The sequence below is a fragment of the Symsagittifera roscoffensis genome, chromosome 10 (assembly GCF_963678635.1).
Source record: "Symsagittifera roscoffensis chromosome 10, txSymRosc1.1, whole genome shotgun sequence".
Taxonomy (NCBI): Eukaryota; Metazoa; Xenacoelomorpha; order Acoela; family Convolutidae; genus Symsagittifera; species Symsagittifera roscoffensis.
In genome coordinates this window covers 34,853,671-34,880,874 of record NC_087071.1, presented here as the reverse complement: position 1 = coordinate 34,880,874, position 27,204 = coordinate 34,853,671, and the positions used below count along the sequence as shown (strand labels likewise).

Genomic DNA, 27,204 nt, shown 5'->3' with positions numbered 1-27,204 from the left:
CCCCACGCGTGCCTCTTTTGAAAAACTAGTTCAATAAATGAAACAGTATAGCAAAATTTGCAACAAAAGTGCTGTATCTTTCCTAGAACAAACAAAAACAAGTTGAAAATAAAAAATCCAGTGCTAGTGTACTTTTTTTCAAGTATGTGTTTTTTTGAATTTTTAGATGCGTTCCATACCAGATAAACAACAGCTTAAAATGCATTTCAAAATTTGTTTGCATCTCGACACTGCGTGTTTGATTTTTTTCTTAAAATTACTCGATGCAAATAATTAACAGCTGTTGCATATCTGCTAATTAAAAAATCTTCGTGTAATTTTTTTGTTGAGACATTGAATTCACCCCAAAAAAAATGAAACATTTCTAATTTTATGGTGTTTTAGAATGAAAAACTTAGTTTCATTGTCAGGTGGCTTAATACTCAACTTTACAATTTTTTTTTGATTCATGAGAATGATTTTCAATTTTCAATTTAATTTTAATTTTTAATTTCTTATTTTCTAATGATTTACAACTAAAGTTTTTCAAGTAAACTTTTATAGATTTTTTGACCAAGAGGTTCTTTTATTCATAGATATTACCATCGGGTAATACAGGCAGAGGGATTATATTCAATGATATTTTATACAAAAATATGAGACCAAAAATTACTCTTCGCACAAATTTTTGATGTTAAATTTGTTTCACATGTGACTGAAAAGTATCACTTTATATATGTGCTTTAGACAATAAAAATAAAGTTATTGTCAGGTGACTGATATCTCAAACTTGCAAACTCATTTTTGACTCAAGGGAAAGATGAATACTTTGTCACACGGTTATGGGGAGATGATACTCTCTTGAAACAAAATGAGCTTTGAAGTACGATCGTAATGAAGGTCCGAGTTGATTAACTTGGCTCAGGGTTAAGAAGAAATGGAAGCGGAGGCTGCTGATGAGCACTTCAATTTTGATCGAGCCGTCTTCCGAAACGAACCCATTTGAAGGATCCTGTACAAACTTCCAGAGGACAAACTTACCAGTTCCCATCCCACTGGCTTTTGACTTATGAAAACTGAGTTCACGTTTCACATTTTTTTTCGGGATCGGAACTCAGAAGAACCACTTCGAATTTGCTTTCAGATACCCAGTCAGCAGGTAAATTTTCAATGCTCCACCAAACCGTAACATCCAACCATTCTGGCTCTCTTAATTGGACTGACACATGCAATGTGTACCCATTGTGGTAATAATTCATTGATTGCAAACTTCCTTTTTCGACATCTTTGACATTGGCGATAGTTGCTATAAATGTAAATGATTTTATCGTGTCCAGAAGGTCACAATTTTCAATCCATTCTGAATCGAGGAATTCCTTTGTATCAGACGTCAACGATTTTTGTCCATTCGCAATTTCTACAATAGTGTTTTTGCGTTTTTTTGTGAGTTGTTCGATTTTTCGCCTTTTCAGAGTCAACGTTTCAATTTCGCGATCGATGTTAGATGACATAGAATCAAGATTTTCCAGAACTGGAATTAGCTTTTTTGCGGTTTCCTTATAAGTGGTATCATCTCTTGCTTCACTTGTGGTTTGCGCTTCAATTGATGTCTGCAAAAATTATTGACTCTGAAAAAAGATTATTTTATTATATTTGAGCTCTAATTTCAAAGACTTTTTAGAAAAAAAAACCTAGCAAATTTAACCTATCTTTCTTCACATCCATTGAAAATATGCTTAAACAGTTTCGATCATTAATTTTAGGCCTCCCTTTGGTTTCTGGCTCTTTCTCATATTAATACACCAAAACTGGTTAAGCAATTTTTAACTTTTTAATTTAATTTTTCCTGCTAGCAAAATATATTTTCAACCTACGCGCAGAATTAGAAAAAAAACATGAATATGTTCCGCTTTTTCTTTGAAAAGGGGACAGAAAAAAAAGCATTTTGCGAAAACACTAGGAGGGTTTTTTGGGAGGAATAACAAAAGCGCTGTTTTTGGGTATCATTTAAAAAAAACTCAATGACACATTTTTTTAAAAACTAATTTTCATCAATAGTTAACATTCTTTTGAACAAAAGATCTTCACTGTAAAACACATTTGAGAACAGAAAACAACACATTTTAATTAAATGTTACAAGCTTTAAAATTTACATTAAGTTCAGAATTACCACTAACAATTTTCTAAGCTCACAACTACCAAATTTAAGTAAAAAATCCGTCCTTTTGGGTGTATTGACAAAACTGGGTGTTTTGTCACTACAAAACTTGGTGTCTTGTCACTACAAAACTGGGTGTTTTTGCACTACAAAACTGGGACAAAAAACTGGGTGTTTTGACAAAACTGGGTGTTTTTGGGTGCCTTTTTGGGTGTTTTTGACACCCAAAAATTGCCCTTTTGGGTGTCTTAACAAAACTCAATTAGTCTTTATGCACAGTTTTTAGTTCACCGATGAAACGGCTTCAGGATTCTCTTCCTGGCCATTTTCAGTGTTTTTTTTCTTGATTAAGTTTGAAAGGTTATATAGTCCAAACTTCAGTTGGCAAAAATTACCAGTTGATATTGCACTTTAACTACGCTGCTGCAGGTCATGTGTTGTCAGTTGGTTTGAATTTAACTTCCTCCAATTTTAACCAGCTGGAGTTTGCGCGTTCATTTTTGGGCAGCCTTTCACTTATTCTGCAGCCTTTCAATCCTAAAAAAAACTGGCGGAGAAGTTTTCTTGGATACCACAATTCTTTCAAATTGTAGATATTTCATCTCTGTTTTTACCTAAAAAAGTTTCATTCTCATGAACTTGGCGACAATTCATAGCTCCAAAAACTCCAACAAGCAAGATTTTTTTGAAGCAAAACCAAGTATGATGTCCCAAATAGGCATGCAAACGGGTAACAAGTTGGTTCCTTTTCATGCTGCGTAAAATTATCTGCATGCAAACTCCGTCATGGAACTTTTAAACTAAAGGGTCACCAAAGCTTTCAAAGAAGTTAGTCTTAAGTCATCGGCAAGCACTCGATTGCAATCGATAGCACGCAATCTTCCACGCTGCTGCATTTGGTTATCATTGCAATTCAATCGTGTTCAATTCAGCTATGGAGCATATCTGAATGGAACATAGCTGAATGGAGAATTTGTATCAAGTAAAATCAAGACTTTCCATATTATGGCTTTATGTTCTTTCAACGTTCCCCTAACAGCTATTAAAATGTCACACATATAGGAGCTGGTAAAAAAGATCTCTTTTAAAAATGAATCCTTCACTCATTGATATTCATTGGGCATGTCACCTATTCCGTGGAAACAGCTAAAAAACGGTTTTACCATCACAAAAATGAAATTGCCTTTTTTGCTTTTATTCTTGCAAAAATTTAAATGGTTATACGCTTTTTTCACATCAACACTGCTACACTAGACGTCACCGGACTTTTTGTTTGACAATTTTAGGGGAAAGTTATCAATTGAAATCTACTTTTGATTTTTCTTTTTGAATATCTGGTCGATCAGCTGTTTTGAGTCTGAGGCTACTTTCATCGAATCAACTTTTTTTCGTAATCATTTTTGGGTTTATAAAACAATAATTGTCAAATTTGTCTAATTTTATAATATCACCTTCATTTTCCATCCTTTTCAATTCAGTGTCTACCTTGTCCAGCAAGTGCTATGTAACTCTTCTACCTTTGGTTTGAATTGGTTTGAACGAGGTGCTGAATTGCAATCTGAAGGTTTTGATTTCAGTTCTGTTAAAAAGTCTTCAGTCTTAAAAAGTACATGCTGAATTAGAAGGGCGTATGTATGTACAATTGAAACACAGGATGATAAAAATATCACTTTATTGATTGTTTGAAGGCTGCGACTCTGTGAGAATTCATTTCCCAATTTCTGTAAATTTTTCTGTGTTCAAGCTCTATTCTTATTTCACGTGGTTAAAAATTTTGGACTTTTTCGCATTGTTTTTTGATTGTGGCATATTAGTGAGTTTCAGATGGTTCTATAACCTTTTTTGTCGTTGATTGCCTGATTTAAAGCGTCCATTCGAGTAAGATTTTGAGATGAAAGTCTCCGTAGGAGGTCGCATCATAATAAAAACGAAACTGTGTCAATTTTGCCAAACCTGAAAGTGATCTCTAAACTATTCGTACGGATCTGAATCTTTTTGTATTCGGCTTAGTAATTTATACAGCTCGAAGGTAATGTTTGACAGTTACAAATGTAACAAAATACTTATTATATATATAATATTGCATTTTTGGTATGCAAACCACAAAAGAAAAACGATAATCTTGACTTTTGTGCTGAGCTTATTTTTGTAAATCAATCTGATGTAGATCAAAGAAAACACCAGCTTCTGGGATATCGAAAAAAAAACGTTTTTTTTTAAAATTTCACATAAGACTGTTGTTTGCGCGTTACAATTTTCGAAGAGTTTTTTTTTGAAGAATTGAACAGGTCTGCAGTTATTCAACTGCCAACGAACGCACTCCTCTGCACGCTGCAAATATACACGCACACATACACACACAAAAAAATTAAACACGACACTGTGGAATACTTTTTCAACTTCAGTCACTTAGTTAAACTATCTTTTCTAATTTTTCGTCAACGTTTTTCATTCGGCTTAAGTGGTTTCGAGCATATGTCCAGCTCTTAAGTGTTGAATTTTTTCCATTTTATAGTTGCTATTTCGCTTGCCCTGAGGTACAATCGATGATTTATCGACTGAAACTGGTTTTTTTCCAACCATTAGTAAAGGATGAGTGACCAATCAAACTCGAGCTGACAATTATTGATTAATCCATACAATCAACGCATTTTCTCAAATTAAATTAATTAATGCTTTCGTGCCAAGATTTGAACAAAAATTGTATCAAGAAGAAACTGTCCGTCGGTGAGTTGCAATCATTACAATGATATTGATTTACTCAATTTCTAGGAGCAGGTTACTTAAGATTTTGATTTTTTTGGAAAAGAGCAGTGAAACGTTGTTAGCCTCTGAACAATTTTAAAAAATAGTTTGTTAACCCATAGTTTTGAAGCTTTTTTAATCCATGCAGTATTTGGAAATTTTTTAGGGAAAGCAAGTTTCATTGATTTCTAAGGTTTCATTCAAAGGGAAAAAGGAAGAAAATATTAAAATTCAGCTGATTCATCTCTGAACAAATCATTGTTGATTTATTGATGTCATTGATGAGCTATCGATGATTCATTTCTGAGACGTTTTCGACGAATCATCAATAACTTGTCAATGAATCCTTGCTAGTTTTTGTTCGCTTAGCTGAACTAACGAGGGCCATTTATAAATCAGAATTTCTGTAAAAAATGACCCTGAATCAGCAATGGTTATCTATATGGAAGTTCCACTAATGTAATCCGCGCAGCCATTAAGTCTGGATTTCGTCTAGGTTGAGGGTTATAAAAATGAGACTTGGTCTCAAGGAAAACTTTCAAGTTGCTACTTTCACGTGGTAATGAACAAAACTTCAAATAGCAGAAACAAAATATTGAATATGATTTGACGTAATACATTAGCACATATGTTGATTTGTTCATTTTTTTTGTTATTAAAATCAAGCTGTTACATTCACGCGGTAACAACAAAGCTTAACAAAAGAGAAACAAAAAAATACATTATTTATGTTTTTGTTGTAATTTTTTCTAAAAAACCGCATCTTGTGAGAAAAATTGTTTAAAAAATGTAGGTTTTCTTTCATTTAACAGTAATGAAGATTTGATAAGCAATTTTTCTTTAGGAAATGATACGCGCAGATTTTCTCCTGAACTTTGGATAAATTATTCGTTTTACTTCGTTAACCAAGCATCGATATTTTGTTATAGCAGTCATTAGTCCTCAATTGAAATCAATTCTTTTCCACAAGTCACCCTTGCTTTACTGCTCAAAATGAGAAAAATGTGTGCTTTATTGACATTGTACGGTAATCTTCCACGCTTCTGCAATTGGTTATCATTGCAATTCGATCGTGTTCAATTCAGCTATGGAGCATATCTGAAAGGAACATAGTTGAATGGAGCATTTGTATCAAGTAAAATCAAGACTTTCCATATTATGGCTTTATGTTCTTTCAACGTTCCCCTAACAGCTATTAAAATGTCACACATATAGCAGCTGGTAAAAAGGATCTCTTTTAAAAGTGAATCCTTCACCCATTGATATTCATTGGGCATGTCACCTATTCCGTGGAAACAGCTAAAAAACTGTTTTACCATCACAAAACTGAAATGGCCTTTTTTGCTTTTATTCTTGCAAAAATTAAGTTGGTTATACGCTTTTTTCACATCAACACTGCTACACTAGACGTCACCGGACTTTTTGTTTGACAGTTTTAAGGGAAAGTTATCAGTTGAAATCTACTTTTGATTTTTGTTTTCGAATATCTGGTCGATCAGCTGTTTTGAGTCTGAGGCTATTTTCATCGAATCAACTTTTTTTCGTAATCATTTTTGGGTTTATAAAACAAAAATTGTCAAATTTGTCTAATTTTATAATATAACCTTCATTTTCCATCCTTTTCAATTCAGTGTCTACCTTGTCCAGCAAGTGCTATTTAACTCTTCTACCTTTGGTTTGAATTGGTTTGAACGAGGTGCTGAATTGCAATCTGAAGGTTTTGATTTCAGTTCTGTTAAAAAGTCTTCAGTCTTAAAAAGTACATGCAGAACTAACAAGGGCCATTTATAAATCAGAATTTCTGTAAAAAATGACCCTGAATCAGCAATGGTTATCTATATAGAAGTTCCACTAATGTAATCCGCGCAGCCATTAAGACTGGATTTCGTCTAGATTGAAGGTTATAAAAATGAGACTTGGTCTCAAGGAAAACTTTCAAGCTGCTACTTTCACGTGGTATTGAACAAAACTTCAAATAGCAGAAACAAAATATTGAATATGATTTGACGTAATACATTAGCACATATGTTGATTTGTTCATTTTTTTGTTATTAAAATCAAGCTGTTACATTCACGCGGTAACAACAAAGCTTAACAAAAGAGAAACAAAAAAATACATTATTTATGTTTTTGTTGATTTTTTTCTAAAAAACCGCATCTTGTGAGAAAAATTGATTAAAAAATGGAGGTTTTCTTTCATTTAATCAGTAATGAAGATTTGATAAGCAAGTTTTCTAACATTTGTTAACATTATATACATTATTTTAATGTAAATTTGTTAACATTAAAATAATTTTGAAATGCGCGGAATAATCATGTTTTTAAATAAGTACTCAAAAAAGGAAAAACATGATTTTTATTTGATGCCTCAGAAACCAAAAATTGAGACAACTAGAAAAACTTAAGGTTTTTGACCACGCTCAAATAAGAGAAAGAAACTGAAAACTGGTTTATAAGCTTATGTCAAACTATTTTAGGTAATTCAAAAAAAAGGTACGTGATCATGAAGTATCTATCTTGTAGAAACAAATCAGTCATGACTCGAAATATCAAAAGATATTACTCCATGATTGGATTTATCTCATATTATTTTAAATTGAAATTCTCAATTTACAGCTCGATCCTTAAAAGTTAAAAAAAGATAACGGTCAGATATTTTCAGGATGTATACAAGAGTCTGTAAGACAATTACCTTTCGCATCCTTTTTTAATCCAAATTGCGAATTAGGTCATGAAAAAAAAAACATTTTTGTTATGTTTGTAATTGTAATTCCATCCACATCCAGAAGTCACCGCAAAGTTAAAGGTTCATTGACAAGATATAACTTGAAGTTATTCAATAAAAATGGGAAAGTTTCAACCATTTATTAGCAAGAACTATAATGCGCACCAATTGTTTTTTTTGTTAATAATGTTAATTTTTTTACATACCCAGAGATTGAAGAGTCCAAGCTATATGATAAATTTCTTAAATTCAACGAGTAAGTTCAACTCAATCCAGACTTGCTTCTTAACATTTTTAGTATAGGTGATTATAAGGTAAATGTGAGCATTTTATATACGTATATGATTTAAAACGCCCAAACCTTTGTTTAAAGGTACTTGCTCATTCAAATTTAATAAAAGTTTTTTTTGAAGTTTAAGTTTGAGTATTTATTTTTTTTCTTTTTGATCATTCGCATTTTTTAAAGAAAAACCATTCCAATTTTTGGTACATATTTTATCAATTGAAAACTCTGATGATTAGTTTCCATAAACGTGTCCAGTACTTACTTTTTTGATCTATTGTTCACCGTCAATCTGGTATTGCTTAATTTTTTTCTTGTTTTCAATAAACAGATGAAAATTTTCCAGATAAAAATTTTTGCTTTGAATATTTCTGTAGAAAATATTTCAATTTTTTCTAAATTACGATATCTGTGAACATTTTTTCTAACTAAGCAAAATTTTAATTCCGAACAAAAAAAAGGTATCATACGCAATTTGAACAAGTTGAACGTGATTCTCAATGTACTCTCGAAAAATTTAAAAAGAACTAAAAAACGTCACATCTGCGAAACTGAAAGCAATTGAGCAGGCGCGTTTGGACGCAAGATTTGCAACTCCTCAGAGTTACTTCAAACTTTGTAAAGTTTTTCAATCGTTTTTTAATTCAAATTTTTAAAAACCATTAAAATTTGTTACATTTATTAAATCTAACTTTATAATGAATTCAGAAACGTCACATCTGGGAAGCTGAAAGCAATTGAGGAGTCGCATTTGGACGCAAGATTTGCAACTCCTGAGAGTACTCTTTTAGTACCCAACTACAACGTTCGGAAAGTCAAATTTTGAGAAATTTCACCTTAAGTTTTCTAAAAAAGATATTCATGTCTCGAAAACAATTAAAATTTGAGCAGTCTTTTTTTGATGGCAATATTTGCAATCTCTAAAAGTACACAACTACAAGTTGAGAATTTCACTTTAACGAATTATTTTGTAATTTGAGCTTTCTGAAAGTTTCAAAAAATCGGCGTATCTCTTAAAAAATGATTTAGGCATTCTTAATTGGAGGCGGAATTTGCAAACCCAAAAATTACTCTGACGAACCCAATATGTCATATCTGGAAAACTACAAGGTTTTGAGCAGTCCTATTTGGAGGCAAAATTTGAAACCGAGAGTACCCTGACAGAGCCTCACTACTGAGTTGATAATTTCAAGTTTTTTGAAATTTTTTATACCTAAGTTTTCTGAAAAGTTTTGAAAAAATCCCCAAAAAAACGTCTTATCTCGAAAACTACAAAAATTGAGCAGCCATATTTAGAAACAAGATTTGCAACCCCCTGAGAATACTCTCAATTCCAATAACAGGATTGATATCTTCAAACTTTTGGAACTTTTTAACATTAAAGCTTTTTTTGAAACTTTCGGAGATAACCATAAAAAACGTCATATCTCGATAACTGCAAAAATTTGAGCAGCCATGTTCAGAGACACGATTTGCAACCCCCTGTGAGTACCCTTACAGATTCCAATAACAGGATTGATCTCTTCAAATTTTGGAACTTTTTAACATTTAGGCTTTTTTTGAAAATTTCGGAGAAAACCATAAAAAACGCCATATCTCGGAAACTACAAGAATTGAGCGAGCATATTTGGCGGCGAAATTGGCAAATTCTGAGAGTACCCTGACGAGCCTCACTACAGAGATGGTAAATTCAAATTTGTGAAATTTTTTATATCGAATTTTTTTTTTAAAAATTTGAAAAATCCAACAAAATGACATATCTCAACAAAAACAAGGATTTGAGCAGCCATAATCAGAGGCAGTACTTGCAACCCCTGACAGTATCATCACAATATCCAGCAACAGGTTTGAGATCTTCAACGTTTTGGAATTTGTAAAAATCGAAGTTTTTGAAAATTTTTTGAAAAAATCAAAAAAAACGTCATATCTCGAAAATTACAAGGATTTGAGAAATGAGAATTGGAGGCAAGATTGGTCACCCCTGACAGCACTCAACTACAGGGTGAGAATTTCAAAAAAAAAAATGAGAAAATTTTTAAAATTTAGTTTTCCAGAAATTTTTTTTTTAAATCTTGAAAACTGCCTATCTCGACCTAATTTGTTGAGAAAACTTTGATGTGGAACAGAAATCACTGCTTTAACAACGTCAACAAAAACAACTTGGGTATAATTGTTTTCTTGAAGATTTGATACAGTTTCCGTAAATGGTATGCGGTTAGCTGCCTCTATTGGATCTCCCTTTTTGTATATTGAAGTTATGTAAGCAAGCTTCTTTGAGAAAATCGTGAAACAAATTTTCCTTAATGCAATGGTTTATCAAAACAATTGCATTAGGGAAAGTTTGTTTCCCGGTTTTCTCAAGGAGGCCTACATAACTTCAAAATACAAAAAAGGAGATCCAACAGAGGCAACTAACCTCATACCATTTACGGAACCTGTATCGAGTCTTCAAGCAAACAATTATACTCAAGTTGTTTTTGTTGACGTTAGTAAAACAGTGATTTCTGTTCCACATCAAAGTTTTCTTAACAAATTAGTTTCATGCGGATTTTCCACTCAAGCTCGAGAACAATTGCCGAATTTCTGTAGGTTCGAAATAGATAACGTTTTGTTTGAATTTGCCCAATTGTCCCGATTTGAATCGTATTTACCAAAATAGTCGCTAAATCCCCAAAAACTTTAAAACAAATCACCGTATTTGGAATGTCTTTTTGATTTTTAGCACTGAGCATCAATACCTTTTAGACTGTGTAAGAAGGACGAGGCACTTAGCATAGTGGTAAGACCTCCACCTTCAACCTAAGCAGAATAGCCGACTACTGGGGAAAATTGCAGGCGTTAGTGACCAAGGCACAGATCGAAATCCTGGCCCAGGAATTCTATCAGGCTCTCCAGAGGCTGTCCACTGATAAGTCTAATGGAGGACATAATAGTGGGGCCTCGGGGACCTGACTAGTTCCGGAGGAGGCATCCAGGTCTCGAATGAGACGTAACGGAGAGAGAGAGAGAGAGAGGGAGGGAGAGAGAGAGAGAGAGAGAGAGAGAGAGAGAGAGACGTTCACTTCGAGAATGTCAGGTCATTTAATCGATACCCTGTCATGGCAATGATAGTGTATGAGGGCGAGCTCGCATTTGACCCCTCGCTTCAGGTTTACCCCAGCCTGACAAAGTACGGATGCACTAGCGTTACCACGCGAAAGTTCTTCAAGCAAGAAACTGCCATGAGTCGCAACCAAGAGCAATGCTCAACAAAATAACTGACTAGAATGTGGGGAGAAATGTAAACGGACTATCCTTAGACAGGCTGGATTCCATTTCATAGATCCTCTGCGAGTCGCAGAAACAATTATTAGTACTATTTTTATTTAAAAATCCGTCCAAAACTGCTAATTAAAAAGGTCGAAACTTATTTAGAGACAAAAACTACCCAGAGCGGAAATATTCGGTTAATTTCTTCTAATTCGGAACGATTAGTTCTACTTTTTAGCCGCGTATGTCGAAAATTTTCTGAAATAAAACACATCGAAAAGATTTGTTTTCGAGTGAAAACGAACAAAACAAACTAGTTTTCACGCAAGATTCAAATTAAGAGTTCATATTTTCATATCATCCCTGCTCGCATTACTGTTTGCGGAAATATTGCAACCTTTCAACTTCATAATCAGTTGGGCTGATTGCAATTTTTTTTTCGGACCATAACGGAATCGTAATATATCGTTTTCCGGTCCTGGATCCAATTCAGCTCTATTAAATTGACCGACTGCGATCTTTAAATTTGGCCTTTTAACCTTCCGAGTTCAAGGACCTGAATTATTTATCCATATAATTAGTTTCATTATATTTATACCCTAGGAAAGTGGAAAGATTTTGAAGTTTATGATTTTATCAGGGTGTTCAAGTTCAAGTTTGTTATGATATGAAGCCGATTATCTCTTGATTGACAGTTTCTGGGTCCTCCTGTTGAACCCAATGACTCACCCCAGGTAGTCTAGACACCTGAAGGTCATCTACAAAGGTGTTCATACCTTTCAAGTTCTCAACAACCAACGCCGCGTCTTTTTCGCCCCAAATCACTAAAGTTGGAACCGTAATTTTAGGAAGTTTTTTCAGCAATTGTAGATTTCCTTTTGAAACCATTGCTCGGTAATAATTAATCATAGCAGTCAAAGCATTGTCCTGAGCGGCATAATATTTCACCAAATCAACTGCATTTCGGGTGATTTTTCCCTTTTGCAATAGTTCGAAACAACACATTTCGAGAAACGCATAATCGCCCAACTTCAAAGCTAATTCTGGTAAATAAGGCACACGGAAGAAGTATATATAAAAAGATCCTAGAAACTGTTTGATATTTTCTTTCTGTAACTTCAGGTAAATTTTCGAAATCGGCGCATTTAGAATGATCAGTTTTGTTATAAATTCAGAATGCATAGCAGAAAATGTCCACGATATAACACCACCCCAATCATGGCCGACAAGAATCACTTTCCCGCATCTCAAATACTCGATTAGCTCTTTGACATCGTTTGCTAGTTTGGTTTGCTCGTAACTTTCGACTCCTTTTGGTTTTCCGCTCTCAGCGTATCCACGAAGACTCATAGCAACAACTCGGTAACCTTTATCGGAGAAGAAATCGATTTGGTGTTTCCAGGAATACCAGCATTCTGGGAACCCGTGAAGGAACAAAATGACTTCGCCGTTCGGGTTTCCCTTTGAAACAAAGTGTATATCAACTCCGTCCGAAGTCACGAATCCCGACTCCTCAATTCCCGAGTTCGAATCCAAGTCGTACTTCGTCTTCGGTCGAGACCTTTTTGGGTTCAGTCCAAAGAACGTCTGCTTAAATCCCGAAATGAAAACTGAAATTGGAACAATAAGCAAAGCGGCCATAACTAATCCATATACCAATCGGGTGAAATAAAATAATGGAGGACATGAAAGCAAAATGTTATTTATGAATTTGAACAAATTGTTGAAGCTCTTTTCTATCATTTCGACTTGAAATAAATCAAATTATTTGCAATACAACTCTAACCCTCGGGAAGATTTGAAGCGATTAAATTTGAGGTGGTGAAACATAGCCAACTGACAGTTGGAAAATAATAATGAACGCAAAGAAACGGAAAAAAAAAACTGACTTATTTTTTGAAAAAATCTCAGCCTTCGACTTTCGAAGAAAAAAAATATATGGCCTTGAACCGCTTTGAATTTCTAGAAAAATTTGTTTTTGACCCTTTTCTCAAGAAAATAAACCAATTTGAGACAACTGAATTAAAGCGTAGAAATTTTATATCGCTGGGAAATCTAATAATTAAATTCCTCTTTCGAAACTAGAAGTCAATCACGTTTTTCAAGATCTTTACACGTTTGCTGTTCGATAGCGGAGTTTGCCTTCCTTTTAAGAATGGAAATGCATTGAACTTTAAAAGAAACCAAAAAAACGAGCCGCGAAACCTCAAATTTTAGCGTGAACAAACTTAGAAACTTTTTCCTGAAAAAAAAACAAAAAAATCACAAAACCCTAAATATTAGCATTCACTGCGTTCATTTCTCTTAAAAACACCAATTGAAACTATCTGAAGCTTGAAAGTGTAATAAAAAAATGATAACGAATCGCTTCACTCACTCCAATCGCTTTACTCGCTCGAATTTGACTAAAACTCAAAAATTTCCAATCGGTTTTTCTAGACACTGAGACAACCTTATAGCCGCAATATGATTTTAAATGGATCTAGCAGTAGTGCTGATCTAAATTCTACGGGCAAAAGAAACAAAATTTGAAACTTCAACTGCGTTTTTCTCAAGTAGGGTTAACATTAGACCAAAAGTGAGAACAAAAATTGCTTAGAATTTCATCAGAATTATCAGGAAGTAATTTCTTTCGCGAGATTCAGAACTAAAATTTTACATCAAAAATGAGTCATTTTGACTTTTTTTAGTTAACCAAGAATTATGCAGGGAACTTCCACATTAGGAGCACGAGTAAGGAGCTTCTTACTCAGCCCAACAATGTTGTAGTGGTTAAATCCCCAAAAACTTGTCCAAAACATCTAAAATTTCGGCCATCAAGCAGAAATATATTCTCTTATACAGATTCCTGGAAATTTTTTTTTCTATTTGTTGGTTTGTTTGAGATGCTTCTTTCATATACCTTTCTCATCAATTAACTTAGAAGTTTCAGCGCAATTTCTAATTCAAAAAATCAGAAGTTTCAGCGCAATTTCTAATTCAAAAAATCAGAAGTTTCAGCGCAATTTCTAATTCAAAAAACAGCCAAAGTCACCCATCTTTGGGATCAAATTTTTGATCGAAAATTTCTGCATAAAAATTGCACCATATTAATTTTGGTGAAATTCTAAGCAACTTTTTGTGTTTTCCCTTGTTGTTCTAGCTTAACCCAATTTGAGAAAAAAGCGTTTGAAATTTCAATTTTTGTTCGTTTTGCCCGGATAATTTCAATCAGCACTGTACCACCGAAAGGCATTAGAAATCAATCGGTCATATTTTCCCTTTTGATTACAATATTCCGCTTTTTCACCTCTTTCGATAGTTCGAAATAAAAGAGCTACATTTGAACATAACTTGAACGAATGCTAAATTCAGAATATGCATCAATTGCTATTTTCCAAAACAAAAGGGATCTTTAACTTGAAATTAAGCATCAAAACTCGCACTTCACGAAAAGTATTGACAAAAATCACATTAAAATACATTTTCGGACTTTTTATTGACATATTTACAATTTTTACACATCAAAACAAATTTAGTTAAATGATGTTTTCACAAACTTCGACATTTATAACATGATTTTCCAATTTTGACATTTATCTCATTAAAATGACACCCCTCGAGCTTTAAATTACGGAACTATTTCTGCCAAAAAGAAAGTAAATTTCAATTACGATTCCAAGATGTGGAAAATAATAAACGGGAAAATGGTTAAACGGGAAAAAGTTAAATTCCATAGTTTTCTTTCTATTTACTTCTCTTTTTTTCAAATTCCTGGAGATAGATATGAATAGTAGGCCTCTACAAAAGCAATTAACCTATTTCTACCAATTCAAGATGTATTAGGGACACTTGGACTGAGCACTCAAAAACGAAAACGACTCGGAGTTTAAGGTCTAATGTCTGTTGTGACAAAGGGGTCGACTCAATTAGAAATCATCGTCCAAACTCACGTCATATTAGAGTCACATTTGACAACAAGTTAACATTTTTCCTTTCTTCTTTCTATTCATGTTTCTGATCTTTTTGACTTTTATCTGGCCGTGGTCTGTTGCGCATTGGTCATAGGTTCCATGTGACACAAGGGACACCAATGGACCCCTCCTCCCTCCAGGTTGGATGTGGTTGGAATCAACCTAGAGTCAGCCTGGAAACAAAACAAAACATCAAGGATATCAATAACGATAGACGCCAAATAAGACTTCGATCACAGGTTTCTGCACTCATATAAAGATCCAAATTTATACAATCCAAATCTTTTATACAAACCAAATTTGATTCAACTGGTATCACAAATTTAGATCATAAAGCTCCAATCCGATAGGTTGAAATTAATCAAAACAGAAAAAAAATTACTCATAACGACCGTTTATTAAAACATTTTGATAACTTCATATAAATGCGAGTGGTGTGATGGAAAACTGACCAATCGTCGCTCTTGAAACTGCTCAAAACTGACTGATTTCATCGCTTACTTATTTCGATTTTTTTAATACTGTATTCTGATTGGCTGACAACATTTTCGTGCATTGAGTCCTTCGCGCATTTGGAATTCTACCGATGAAAACAATATTTTTGTGTTTAAGTAGTGTAATGTAGTGTGATGTAGTGTAGTGTAATGTAGTATAAAGTAGTGTAGTATAATGTAGTGTAGTATAATGTAGTGTAGTATAATGTAGTGTAGTATAATGTAGTGTAGTATAATGTAGTGTAGTATAATGTAGTGTAGTATAATGTAGTGTGATGTAGTGTAGTGTAATGTAGTATAATTTAGTGTAATAGTGTAATGTAGTATAATGTAGTGTAGTATAATGTAGTGTAGTATAATGTAGTGTGATGTAGTGTAGTGTAATGTAGTATAATGTAGTGTAATAGTGTAATGTAGTATAATGTAGTGTAGTATAATGTAGAGTAGTATAATGTAGTGTGATGTAGTGTAGTGTAATGTAGTATAATGTAGTGTAATAGTGTAATGTAGTATAATGTAGTGTAGTATAATGTAGTGTAGTATAATGTAGTGTGATGTAGTGTAGTGTAATGTAGTATAATGTAGTGTAATAATGTAGTGTAGTACAATGTAGTGTAGTATAATGTAGTGTAGTATAATGTAGTGTAGTATAATGTAGTGTGATGTAGTGTAGTATAATGTAGTGTAGTATAATGTAGTATAGTGTAATGTAGTGTAGGGTAGCGTGTATGTATGTACCTTGTGTTTGCAGGAGGGACACACCCAGAAGGACCAGTTGAGGATGGGTCTGCCAGACAGGACACAGATGGGGTACTTGCTATTGCACTGCTCATTCTCACACTGCTTCGACCTAACACATCAACACACACAATCACCACACATACCGAACAGTACAAATCAATATTCAATGTATAGAAAAACTATGTGAGTTATTAAAGGACAACAGAACACGGAATATTCCACTCTTTTCCAGTTACGCTTTCGTTTTCGCTGAAATACATTTTCCTATTTCAAATTTGTTATTATGAAACAATTTAAAACTGAAACAGTTCAAACATAGCCAAGTGGAAGTTGGAAAAAAGTAATGAACGCAAGGAAACTGAAAAACAAAATCGATTTTTTTTTAAATCTTCAACTTTTGAATTTCAAAAAGAAAAATAGATGGTCTTAAAGCTTTTTGAATTTGTGGAACCATTTATAAAATTAACCCAATTTGAGAAAACTGGATCAATAGGTAAAACTTTCATTTCGCTGAGAAATCTGATAATTAATTTCCATTTTCAAAATTAGAAGTCGATCACGTTTTTCGTGACCTTTACAATTTTGCTGTTCGATAGTGGAGTTTGCCTTCCTTCTAACAAAAGAAAAGCAATGAATTTTTGTTTTAATGAAGAAACCACAAGTCAAACCGCAAAAAAAAATCAAAATGAAAAAAAAAAATCAGCAAGACCTATATAAGAGTACTCACTAACACGTTAATTACTCTTAAACAGTTAGCTAGCTCAAGTGAATAGATTTGATCCTTTTCTTGCATGCAAATAGCCGTCGTAACAACTTTTAGGCAACTTATAAGGTTAATTTAAGAGGGGGTACGAAACTGGAAAAGAGTCAAAGGGTCGCATCAAGGTGGAAGCCCGAATGTTTCAACTGTCCTTTAGATTGTTAGATTCCCTGTAAAGCATTGACAGTTTAAAGGTTTCGATCCTCGCAAAATGGTCTTTGATCCAGCGGAGAAATTCATCCGGAATATTAACCAACGGAAACTTCACGGAGCATTTAGGCGAACCTAAAGTTGACCAAATTGCATTGAAATCTGCATCACAGAAAGCAGCTTTTAATAAGGTTTCAAGGTAACTTCTCCTTGTTTTTGGTTGGTTTATGTGGTATCTATTTTATGATTCGATTGGTTCATATACGTAAGCTATCAATCAAAAAGATACACAGGGACGAAACTTAGTTTCGCAAACACTAGCGAAAACACAACAAAAAATTCAATACGAAAAGTAGAAATAAGCCTCAAATTTCAACCGGCGAACTTGAGATTTAGAGTCACAGACACTTACCACTCAGCCACGGAAGCTTATTAGCAAATAGCCACAAATAAAGCAGAGAACAGATGCTATGCAATTTACAATGCTACAGTGAAATTTCCAAATACGTGAACACTTTTAATGAACATTTTTATTTGCGAATTAGCTTAGAAAAAAAGAAGGCTCGTACTAATACACTGATCTGATCGCTAGTTTAAATACATAATTGTGTGAGGTTCGAACATTCAATACAGTAAAAAAAAACTATTTTGTAAAACTATTTTCGTAATTTCTTCAAATTCAGACAAATTAGGAGCATTGGAAAAACTTGTTCCACAGAAATGTTTCATATACATTTTGAAGATTTCGAAACCTCAGCTCAAAATCGAAAATAGCCAACCGACAGTCGGGAACCTGTCAATAAACGAAAGGAAACAAATCCGGTTCTTTTTTAAAGAGAAAAATAATTTTTCGAAAAATCATCAAATTTCGAAATTCAAAGAAAAAATATGACCTCAAAAGCGCTTCAAATTTCAAAGAAATTTGATGACTGACATACTTTTGATAAAATGTAATCATTTTGAGAAAAGTGAATTAATAGGTAATCTTTTTGATTCTGCTGGGAACTGTGAAAAGTAAAATCCATTTTCAAAGCTCTCGAAAATGCCTGTTTCAATTTCCATTTTTAACAAATTTCAACCAAACTTCAGGAAAACTGAATTACATAGACCAAAGCTACCCTCTATGAAACGATCAGTATTTGGTTTCGAAGACTTACCAATATAATTCGGGTCTGAAATTTCCATATTTCCTCATCTGCACAAAATTTTTCATTTCGCGAGAAACAGCCCAGCTTAGTAAAGTTTTCACACTGATTAGTTCAACATTCTCGCTGAGAATGTATCGATTCGTATGAACAACGTTTTAATCCGCTTATTCAAGAAAGAATTCACTACGATACAAAAGGAAGTGAAGATGAAGAAAACTGGCATTTTCAGACCCGGATTACCTTGGTAAGTCATTGAAATCAAGTACTGATAGTTTCATAGAGGGTAGTTCTGATAATTTGTTCTTAGTCTACGTAGAAAATTTGCTGAACATGGAAAAATTTTTTTCAAAAATGACGTTGAAAACGGGCATTTTAGAGAAAAAAATTCTGAAATTGCACTTAAATTTGTCCACTGGTGTAATAGTCGATCAAATTGTTCGTGACTATTACATTCAATAGCAAAATTTGCATTCATTTAAAAAAGAAAACGAATGAAAACCACAACGAAACAAATTTGAGCGTGAACAAATATTACTTTTTTGCTGAAAAAGAAACAGAAAATAAATCATCACGAGCAATATAAGCGTCACATAAAAGCTTCATTGTTCCACTACGCGTCACTAGGTTAAAAACATCCAGCATGCTGGAGATATGCATACGTGCCTTTCAGAACTTATCGATGATGCTTGACGCGTATTCCGCGCTAGTGAAAACAATTAAAACATTGAAACTGGAATCGATACCAAAGAGAAAAGTTTCTCGTAGTTTAAATTATCAAAGACAAAATGAAAGAGAAATCAGAGCTTTCGGATCTTGAAGTATATAATTAATTCTTTATTGTGGGTTCGTTTCAATTTAACTCATATTTCTTCTTAGTATTTCTCTAACCGGAAGCTGTTAAATTTTTCTTTGTTTTCCATTCTGGTCTTTGCTATCTTGGTGGACATTTTTTTTCCGAAAAGCACGACAAGCTAGTACAACATGGGATACAGAGCAAAACAAAGACCAGTAGGTTAAACATTACAAATGAGGCAGAACAAAGAAAACCGCCAGTACCTGATACAGTAAGTAGTGCGAAAAAAATTTTGAATAGCGGTGCGTGGTAAGAGCTTCATTTTGAGAGAAAAAGATAGACAGCAGACATTTGGACAAGTATCAATGATCGCAAGGAAACGGAAAAAACGTTCAAATTTCAAATTATATGGTCAAGGAGCTTAGTCAAGGAACGCAAGGAAACAGAAGAAATATTTCGTTTTTTTTAAACAAAAAATCAACAGTCAATTTTCAAAACAAATAGATGGCCTTCAAGTTCTTTGAATTTCAAAAACAATTGATAAAAATTAAGATTCACTCTTTTTTTGATCAAATTAATTCAATGTGGGGAAAAAGAATCAATGGGTAAAGTTTTTATTCCGCAGCGAAAGCTGAAAAATGAGTTTCACTTTCAAAATTCGGATCCAACCATGTTTATTGTGATCTTCATACGATTGCTGTTCGATACTGAAATTTGCCTCCCTTTTAACAAAGGAAATCAACTGAGCCTGAAAAGATATAAAAAAAACTGAAAATCAAATTTGAGCCTGAAAAAAAATGAAGACTTGACAAAATAATCACGACCTATAATGAGTCTTCACCACGGTCATTGGCTCTTAAACAGCGACTGAGTATTGCCATCGTTTAAGCATTGTTACCCTTTGACTCTCTTTATGAAAAAATTTCGAATTACTTTCAAATTACAAAAGAAAAAACAGATGGACTTTAAGCTCTTTGAAATTCTTTTAATTAACAAATATCATTTTTGGATAAAAATAAGCCCAATTTAGAATTCTCGATCAATATGTAAACTAATTATTCCGCTAGGAAGTCTGAAAACTAAGACCCACTTTCGAAACTAGAAGTCTATCACCTTTTTCGTGGCCTTTACACTTTTGCTCTTCAATAGGGGAGTTTGCTTTCCTTTAAATTCAGCAAACAAACTGAACGTAAAAGGAATTCAAAAATGAAACCGCGAAATTTGAGCCTGAGCAAATTGCCTTGAACAAAAAAATCATCACGACCTATATAAGTCTGCACTCATCTACTCTTAAAAATATGCCAAGAATGATAAATGAATGTTAAATTAGCGTCCAAACAAAAGTTACAAAGTGGTAACCAAGCCGACAATTCTTGAGCCTACACACGCTGAGTCGAAAAAACTAATTAGAAAAACATGAAAAGTCAAAAAGGGTTTAGTACCCCCTTAAAACAATTAAATATAATTATTTTTGCTCATCAAACCGTCAAAAAGAGGCCCCTAAGCCAACTTTAAAAAATCCCACAAACTTTCAGGACGATTATGGAGAACAAATGATAAAAATTTGATATATTGAATCGGGTTTGATAAATTTACAACCAAAACAAAATTCAAAAGAACGGGCGTTTAAAATGCAGACATCTCAAAATTTGTCACTTAGTTGAAGAAAGTAATGCGGGAGATGACCCCCACTTTTGATCATCCTGTGAACAAAGTAATTCACTTGGAAATGCCAATGAGCGCAAGGAAATAGAAAAAATAAAAGCCCTTAAAGCTCCTTTAATTTTAGAAACAAGTTATGAGGGGCTCTTTTAAAATAAAATTCAACCAACTTGAGAACTCTATATCAATAGGTAATCTTTTTCTCCCGCTGGCCTTAAAATTAAACTTCACTTTCGAAGTCGATCGCGTTTTTCGTGACCTTCACACTTTTGCTGTTCGATAGTGGAGTTTGACTTCCTTTTTAAAAAAATGAATTGAACTTGAAAAAAAAATCAAGTCAAACCGTGAAAAGTAATTTTGAGCCTGAACAAATTTTAAGACTTTTCCTGAAGAAAAAAATGGCGACTTACATAAGAGTCTGAACTACGTCCATCGACTCTTGAAAAAACATCACGAACTTTACAAGAGTCTTCACTTCGTTCATCGACTCTTAAAAAGCGCATATACGACTTCTTGAAAAACAACTGAAAAAAAAACACCAAGACTTATATAAGAATATTCACTAGGTTCACGAGTCTTCAAAAGTAAAACCACAAGAGTGTATGAATGTTACTCACCATTTATAGAGACTGGCCTCTCCGCAGTTCAAACATGTGTCCCTGTCTAGACTAGCCTTGCTTTTCGGAGGGTGTCTTAAATAAATCTCCAAACTTAATCAACAAAAACCCAAGTTTTTTCTACCCCTCTCTGCTTTCGTAATTGAAGAGCGTAATTTGAATTCCTTTGAGAATTTGAACATGAATATAAGTGAAAAACTCAAAAATTCAAACCTCGAAAAATCAAGTTTGGAGAGAACACAAATTTTAAAACTTTTTCCTGTCAAAGCCACATGACCCAAATAAATGATAAATCACTTTATTAATCACAGTTTTTTAAAACTTACAAACTTCTATATGATTTAAATCAACTCACCGAACAAAAATAGTCTCTGCCAGTTGTGCTATTTCTTCTTTCTCCTCACCCTCACTTGCAACTTCCTCCAATCTTCCAAATGCTTTGGAAGCCATGTCGAAACTCCTGCATCTAAAAAGCGAGACCAAAAATCTATTAAGGAGAAACAACTGCAAATCATGCAATCGATTTTTGAGAGATAAAAAAAGTTGTTTTTGTTTCTGACTTCTATCATTGCTCATGATATTTTAACCAAAACTGAAATAGAAATGGTTTTCCTGAGAGAAAATTATGAAACAATTTATTGCATTATGACACAATTTATTGATTTAATATCATTCATAAAGAGCCTTATCACTTATAACTTACTTATAACTTGCTTTCTACCAGCATGCAAGTTACAGAACACAACTAAGCAACCAACCAATCGGCGTTCACGAGCACGCTGCCCGTTGAATGCAGTAACTGAGCTAACAAATAAAAAATCAATTCGTTTTTCGGTTAAATGTATGATGAGCTTTGGATACCTGATTGCACTGAGGGCGAGGAGGGAGTAGATGGACATGGGGTCAATGTAGTCCTCATAGTCCACCAGCTGCATACACGTCCTCATTGCCATCTCCGTCTTCTCTACAACAAAAAAAAATCTAATTATTGAAGGTCACCTCAGGTCAAAGATGTATGTATCTTGCTACAATCACGAGACGAAAAGTTGCAACTTTTGAATTTCGACAAACAAATGAATGAAATTTTGACATATGCAAGATAAAAACTATTTGGGTAGGCTTAGCCGCGCCAAAAATTGCAAATCATCTTTTTAAGGCGTCAATTTGCCAGTATATCACAACTATTTTTAGAGGTGTTCTTGCTGTGAAAACATCTTCGCAAACAATATAGTGAACTTGAATTTATGGGCTGAAATTGGTTCTTTGGGAAGTGTTGAGCTTGACTTACATTTTACGGCGGCGAAATAAGAAAGAAATGAAAGAGAACTTGGCCCAGCGTCGAGAAACGATCATAAATGTTTGAACGACATATGCAATAAACGTTCTTGGGAGCTTAACCAAAAAAACTGGACAACATTTACATACAAAAAAACTGCTCATGAGAATCTTGTGCCTAGATTACATCTTTACAACTTTTTCAAAATATTTGCTGGAACAGCTTTTTATTGACTGATTTCGATCATCAGAGCAAACTTATTCATGAAATATAAGCCGATTATGAACACCTGACCAATCAACTCTTTCAATTCTGTTAACTGTCATATTTCGCCGCCGTAAAAAGTCATTCAAGCTCAAGAGCTTCCCGAAGAACCAATTTCAGCCCATAAATTCAAATTGTTTATTTTGTTCGCCTTTCAAATATTAAGTCCTTTCAAATAGTTCCATCTATTATATGTCAAAATTTCATTCATTTGCTAGGTGAAATCAAAAAGTTGCAACATCTAATAGCTGCAGACAAAACGGAAAAAACGAGACTTTAAAAATTTGTTCATTTGCTCGTTGAAGTCAAAAAGTTGCACTTTCAATGACCCATGACTGTATCCAAAATGTCACTTATACTTGTATTTTCATTTTTTAAAATTAGTTTTAGAACTTTTGAGATTAAAAAATGTCACCTCTTTTTATGGGATTCTAGAACCTTCAATAGAAAATAAATTAAATAACTGTGAATCTAGTATCGACAGATCAACAGTGCAATCCCTCTTAAGTGACCAACCGTAGAATATTTCACCTACCTAAGTATTAATTAGTGTTTAAAGTATGCAACTCGAACAAACTCACAAACATTTTTCGCAACTTTTATGTGAGTTAACATTTGAATGCTGTTTATTACCTAAATTAATGTAATTTCAAGAACCAATTTTGTCAAATAAAACATTAAATTTTTGTTGACATGTCTCCAAGTCTTCTTTCCTGGAAAATCTATATTCTCTCCCGCTAAATCGATTCGGGGGTATATTGTATCGTTAATCCGTCTCGACTTTTTTCGTATTAATGATCCACATAATTCGTTAATGCGCAGATAACATCTCGTGAAGTCGAAAAAATTTCAGTATTTAAAGGCAAAAACTGCGTGACTGTCAAAAACTACAGATGGAAAAGGAAAATGTGCCAAAAATTGGCCACTAAAAAAATTAAAACCTAGCCACTAGCCAATCGAAGATTGGAAAAGAGTAATGAACGCAAGTAAACAAGAAAGAACTGACATGGTTCAAAAAAATCTCAACTTTAGAATTACAAATAATAGATGCCCTTTAAGCTCTTTGAATTTCAAGAAAAATTTATGATTGAAGCTTTTTTGACAACACTTAACCAAATTGAGAAAACTGGATCAACAGGTAAAGCTTTTATTCCATTGGAAATCTAAAAATTAAATTCACTGTCAGCCGATGAAGTTCATTTGAACTCCCATAACTCCCAAAAAATGGATATATCCATAAGTGCATCAATATGTATGAATGCACATTAGAGCATTTGAGGACTTCACCTGAAAAAAAAACAAGAATCAGAAAGACCTATATAAGAATCTTCACTACGTTCATTACTCTTAAACAATATTTTTCCCCGCTCCCTGTTGACGATTTGTCTAGTTTTAAATACTTGCCTGCGTAGAACTGTCTTTGAGCGAGTACGTAGAAATGGAATGCCTCTGCACCCCTCCATGCATTGTCCAGTATCCTAGAGTCATTGGCGGAAAAGGAATCGCCATCGAGCAGACCAGTTAACGCCTACAAATAACACCAACAACGTGAACTAATCTTAGCTGCATACTTTTCTCATAAACTATGTCTCTTCAACAAATTTTGGGCCAGTTTGTATTGGAAGTTAGTAGCTTGCATTCCCATGGATCTGAGCTGGAACCCACGGACCTTTTGACTCAGGTCAACTTTGACTCCGGCCATCTTTGATTCCGCGACATATTAATGGTCAGACGAAAGTGTGCTACTAAGCACATAATTTCCGACCACCGTTACCGTGAAAACTATTTACAAAACTATTGGCCGGGCAACAATTCTGTTTGGTGCATGCAAAAAAACCAACTACACTCACATCGCTGTTCTTTGACTTGTATCTGGTGCCGAGTGACTTTTCCCTGTGCATCTCGACCAGCTTGCCTGCTAACACGTAGATCTTCTTGATGCGAAGGGGACTGCTTTTCTTCCCAATTTCCTCTTTCGCTATCTAGAAAGAACATCTAAATATTATTTGGATGTTCAAATATCAGTTGGTCAGAACAGTGTCAAGGAAAAAACAGAAAAAAAAAATTTTTTTTTGGAAATACATTCAACTTCCTAGTTTTAGAAAAAAACATCATGTTAAAGCTCACTGAATTCCAAGAACCTGCTTTGATTGACATTTTTTGAAAAAAAAAATCTAATTTGAGCAACTGGATCAAATGAAAATACTTTATTCCGCAGTGAAATATAAAAAACGAATTTCACTTTCCAAACTAAAAGTCAATCACAGTTTTTGCGCGTTTTGAAATTTGGATATCGGAAAGCGGAAATTGCGTTCTGTTTAGCAAATAAATTTGGCTCCCACAACTCACATGAGTATTTATGGTGTAAAAGGAAAAGGAGCCATAAATTTGAAATAAAATTTTTTAATAAAATCAAAAGTCAAACCGGAACAAGACTGCTCGTGCGCGTATCAGAGCGAAGCCCCGAAGGTTTCGAGTGTGCTTAAAGGTTATGGAGCAGTGTTCGTTTAAGAGAAAATTGATGAATCTTCCTAAGAAAACTTAAAAATTTTGCGAAAATCTTCCGCCACACGCTATGTTAACTATAAAGTAATACATTTTTTCATTTAGCTAAGTATTAAAAAGATCAAATAGCATGCCTCAATTCAATTTGGAACGATTTCTAAGATAGAGTAAATCGGCAATCGAAATGACTCTTTGGCTCTTAACGAATTTCCCTGCTCAAAAGATCTATGAAGCAAGAAATCTCAAAAACTGGTATTATTAAACATGGTGGATCTATTTGGTTTGGCTTTACTTTTCGAAAATATTTCCCAGGTGTTCCCTTAAGGGGACAAATGACATTTACCGTCCTATCTTGGCCAAATTAGGATTATCAAGAGGCAACCAATTTAGTTAGAAACCAAAAGAGAACTCTAGCCTCGCAATTGTTGTGATGGCATTGACATTTGAATGTTCGGTATTATCATTCGCTTTTGTCTTATTAACGATTGTGGAAAACCTCTGAAACATTCCGGATTATTTTTCATGCTCATAATTTTTTAGGCTCTTAACTATCAACCACACAAACAAACAGAACAAATCAAATCTCGAATTTCCCCGCTCAAAAGATCTACGCAGCACAAAAATTACAAACTGGCGCAACCAAACATGGTGGATCTAGATGGCTTTGCTTTACTTTTCGAAAATATTCCCCATGTTTCCCATTTAGAGGCTAAGTGACATTTTCCGTCCTATCTTCAATAAATTAGGATTATCATGACGCAACCAATTTAGTGTATCTACTAGCATAAAAATTTCAAAATTGAAAACTGTATCGACTTTTATGCTAGTCGAGCTTTAAGCTAGTCGAGCGGTCACCATAAATCATACCTCGAATAGTTTCTTCGCCGCTTGAATGTAATCTCCCGCTTTCTTGTACAGCTCCACAGCCGCCACGATTCTTCCCTTCTCAATCAATTGAGTTGCATACCTGAAAAATTATGTCAATTATGTTTTTATTATGATTATTTTTATTAGAGGCTTGTTTTTATTATTTATTATTTTTTATTATCTTTTTATTATATATATATTTCACTATCCAAACTTTAGTCTGTATCTCACAAAAAGATAAAACTTGAACACCTTAGTTTGAGATGGGCTACATTAAATCAAAATTGGTTTTTATTTCACAGAGATAAATGAAGTTGGAGATTCTCTATTTCAGTGGTTAGAATCAGATCGAGAAAAACGGATTTAAACTTAGCGTCAAGTGAGTGACTAAGAACTATTTTGAATTATCTTTTTGATTTTCGGAGCGTAGCATAAAAAACTTTAGTCTTTTAGGACACCGATATACTACAACTGACGCATAATTGATTGGCAGGTTTTTAAAAGGCTTAGTTTTGGGTCGATATTTACTAATTGAGAAAATTATCTCTCCGTTTGTCAACTAAACTCTATCAACTTCAAAAACAGAAAAAAAACGGAGTTAGCGGCAAACACTTCTTCACGCGCACAATCCTACTGGTACTGAATGTAAGCTCAGCAGAGCAAGGCGGAGCCAGCGGTCACCCCTGCTTGCCATTGGCGCGTCTGCTAAGAAACCTAGCACCAGCGTATGCTTTAGTTTCTGTACGTTAATTACACACTTCGACTTCAATTCTGCAACTATTATTATTCTACATTCGCTTTTTATTAATTCACTCTTTTCCCTGATTGATTTAG

General features: G+C 33.9%; 2 protein-coding genes across 2 annotated transcripts in view; both read right to left on the bottom strand.

Annotated features, from left to right (window-relative positions):
• Nucleotides 1–11,733: 11,733 nt before the first annotated feature.
• LOC134855390 (AB hydrolase superfamily protein YfhM-like) lies at nucleotides 11,734–12,884 on the bottom strand. Its single transcript, XM_063871894.1, has one exon. It carries the CDS (start codon nucleotides 12,881–12,883, stop codon nucleotides 11,801–11,803), a length of 1,083 nt encoding a protein of 360 aa, XP_063727964.1. The 5' UTR covers nucleotide 12,884; the 3' UTR covers nucleotides 11,734–11,800.
• A 1,658-nt stretch (nucleotides 12,885–14,542) lies between these two features.
• LOC134855641 (WD repeat-containing protein 35-like) overlaps nucleotides 14,543–27,204 on the bottom strand; it is a 49,432-nt gene continuing 36,770 nt past the window's right edge. Inside the window, exons 22-29 of the mRNA XM_063872202.1 lie at nucleotides 26,371–26,470; nucleotides 24,849–24,980; nucleotides 24,403–24,526; nucleotides 22,320–22,422; nucleotides 21,814–21,924; nucleotides 21,459–21,533; nucleotides 16,326–16,437; nucleotides 14,543–15,266 (exon numbers count right to left, since the gene is read on the bottom strand). Of these exons, the coding sequence (XP_063728272.1) occupies nucleotides 15,153–15,266; nucleotides 16,326–16,437; nucleotides 21,459–21,533; nucleotides 21,814–21,924; nucleotides 22,320–22,422; nucleotides 24,403–24,526; nucleotides 24,849–24,980; nucleotides 26,371–26,470 (871 nt within the window). The 3' untranslated portion in view covers nucleotides 14,543–15,152. The remainder of the gene's footprint in view (nucleotides 15,267–16,325; nucleotides 16,438–21,458; nucleotides 21,534–21,813; nucleotides 21,925–22,319; nucleotides 22,423–24,402; nucleotides 24,527–24,848; nucleotides 24,981–26,370; nucleotides 26,471–27,204) is intronic.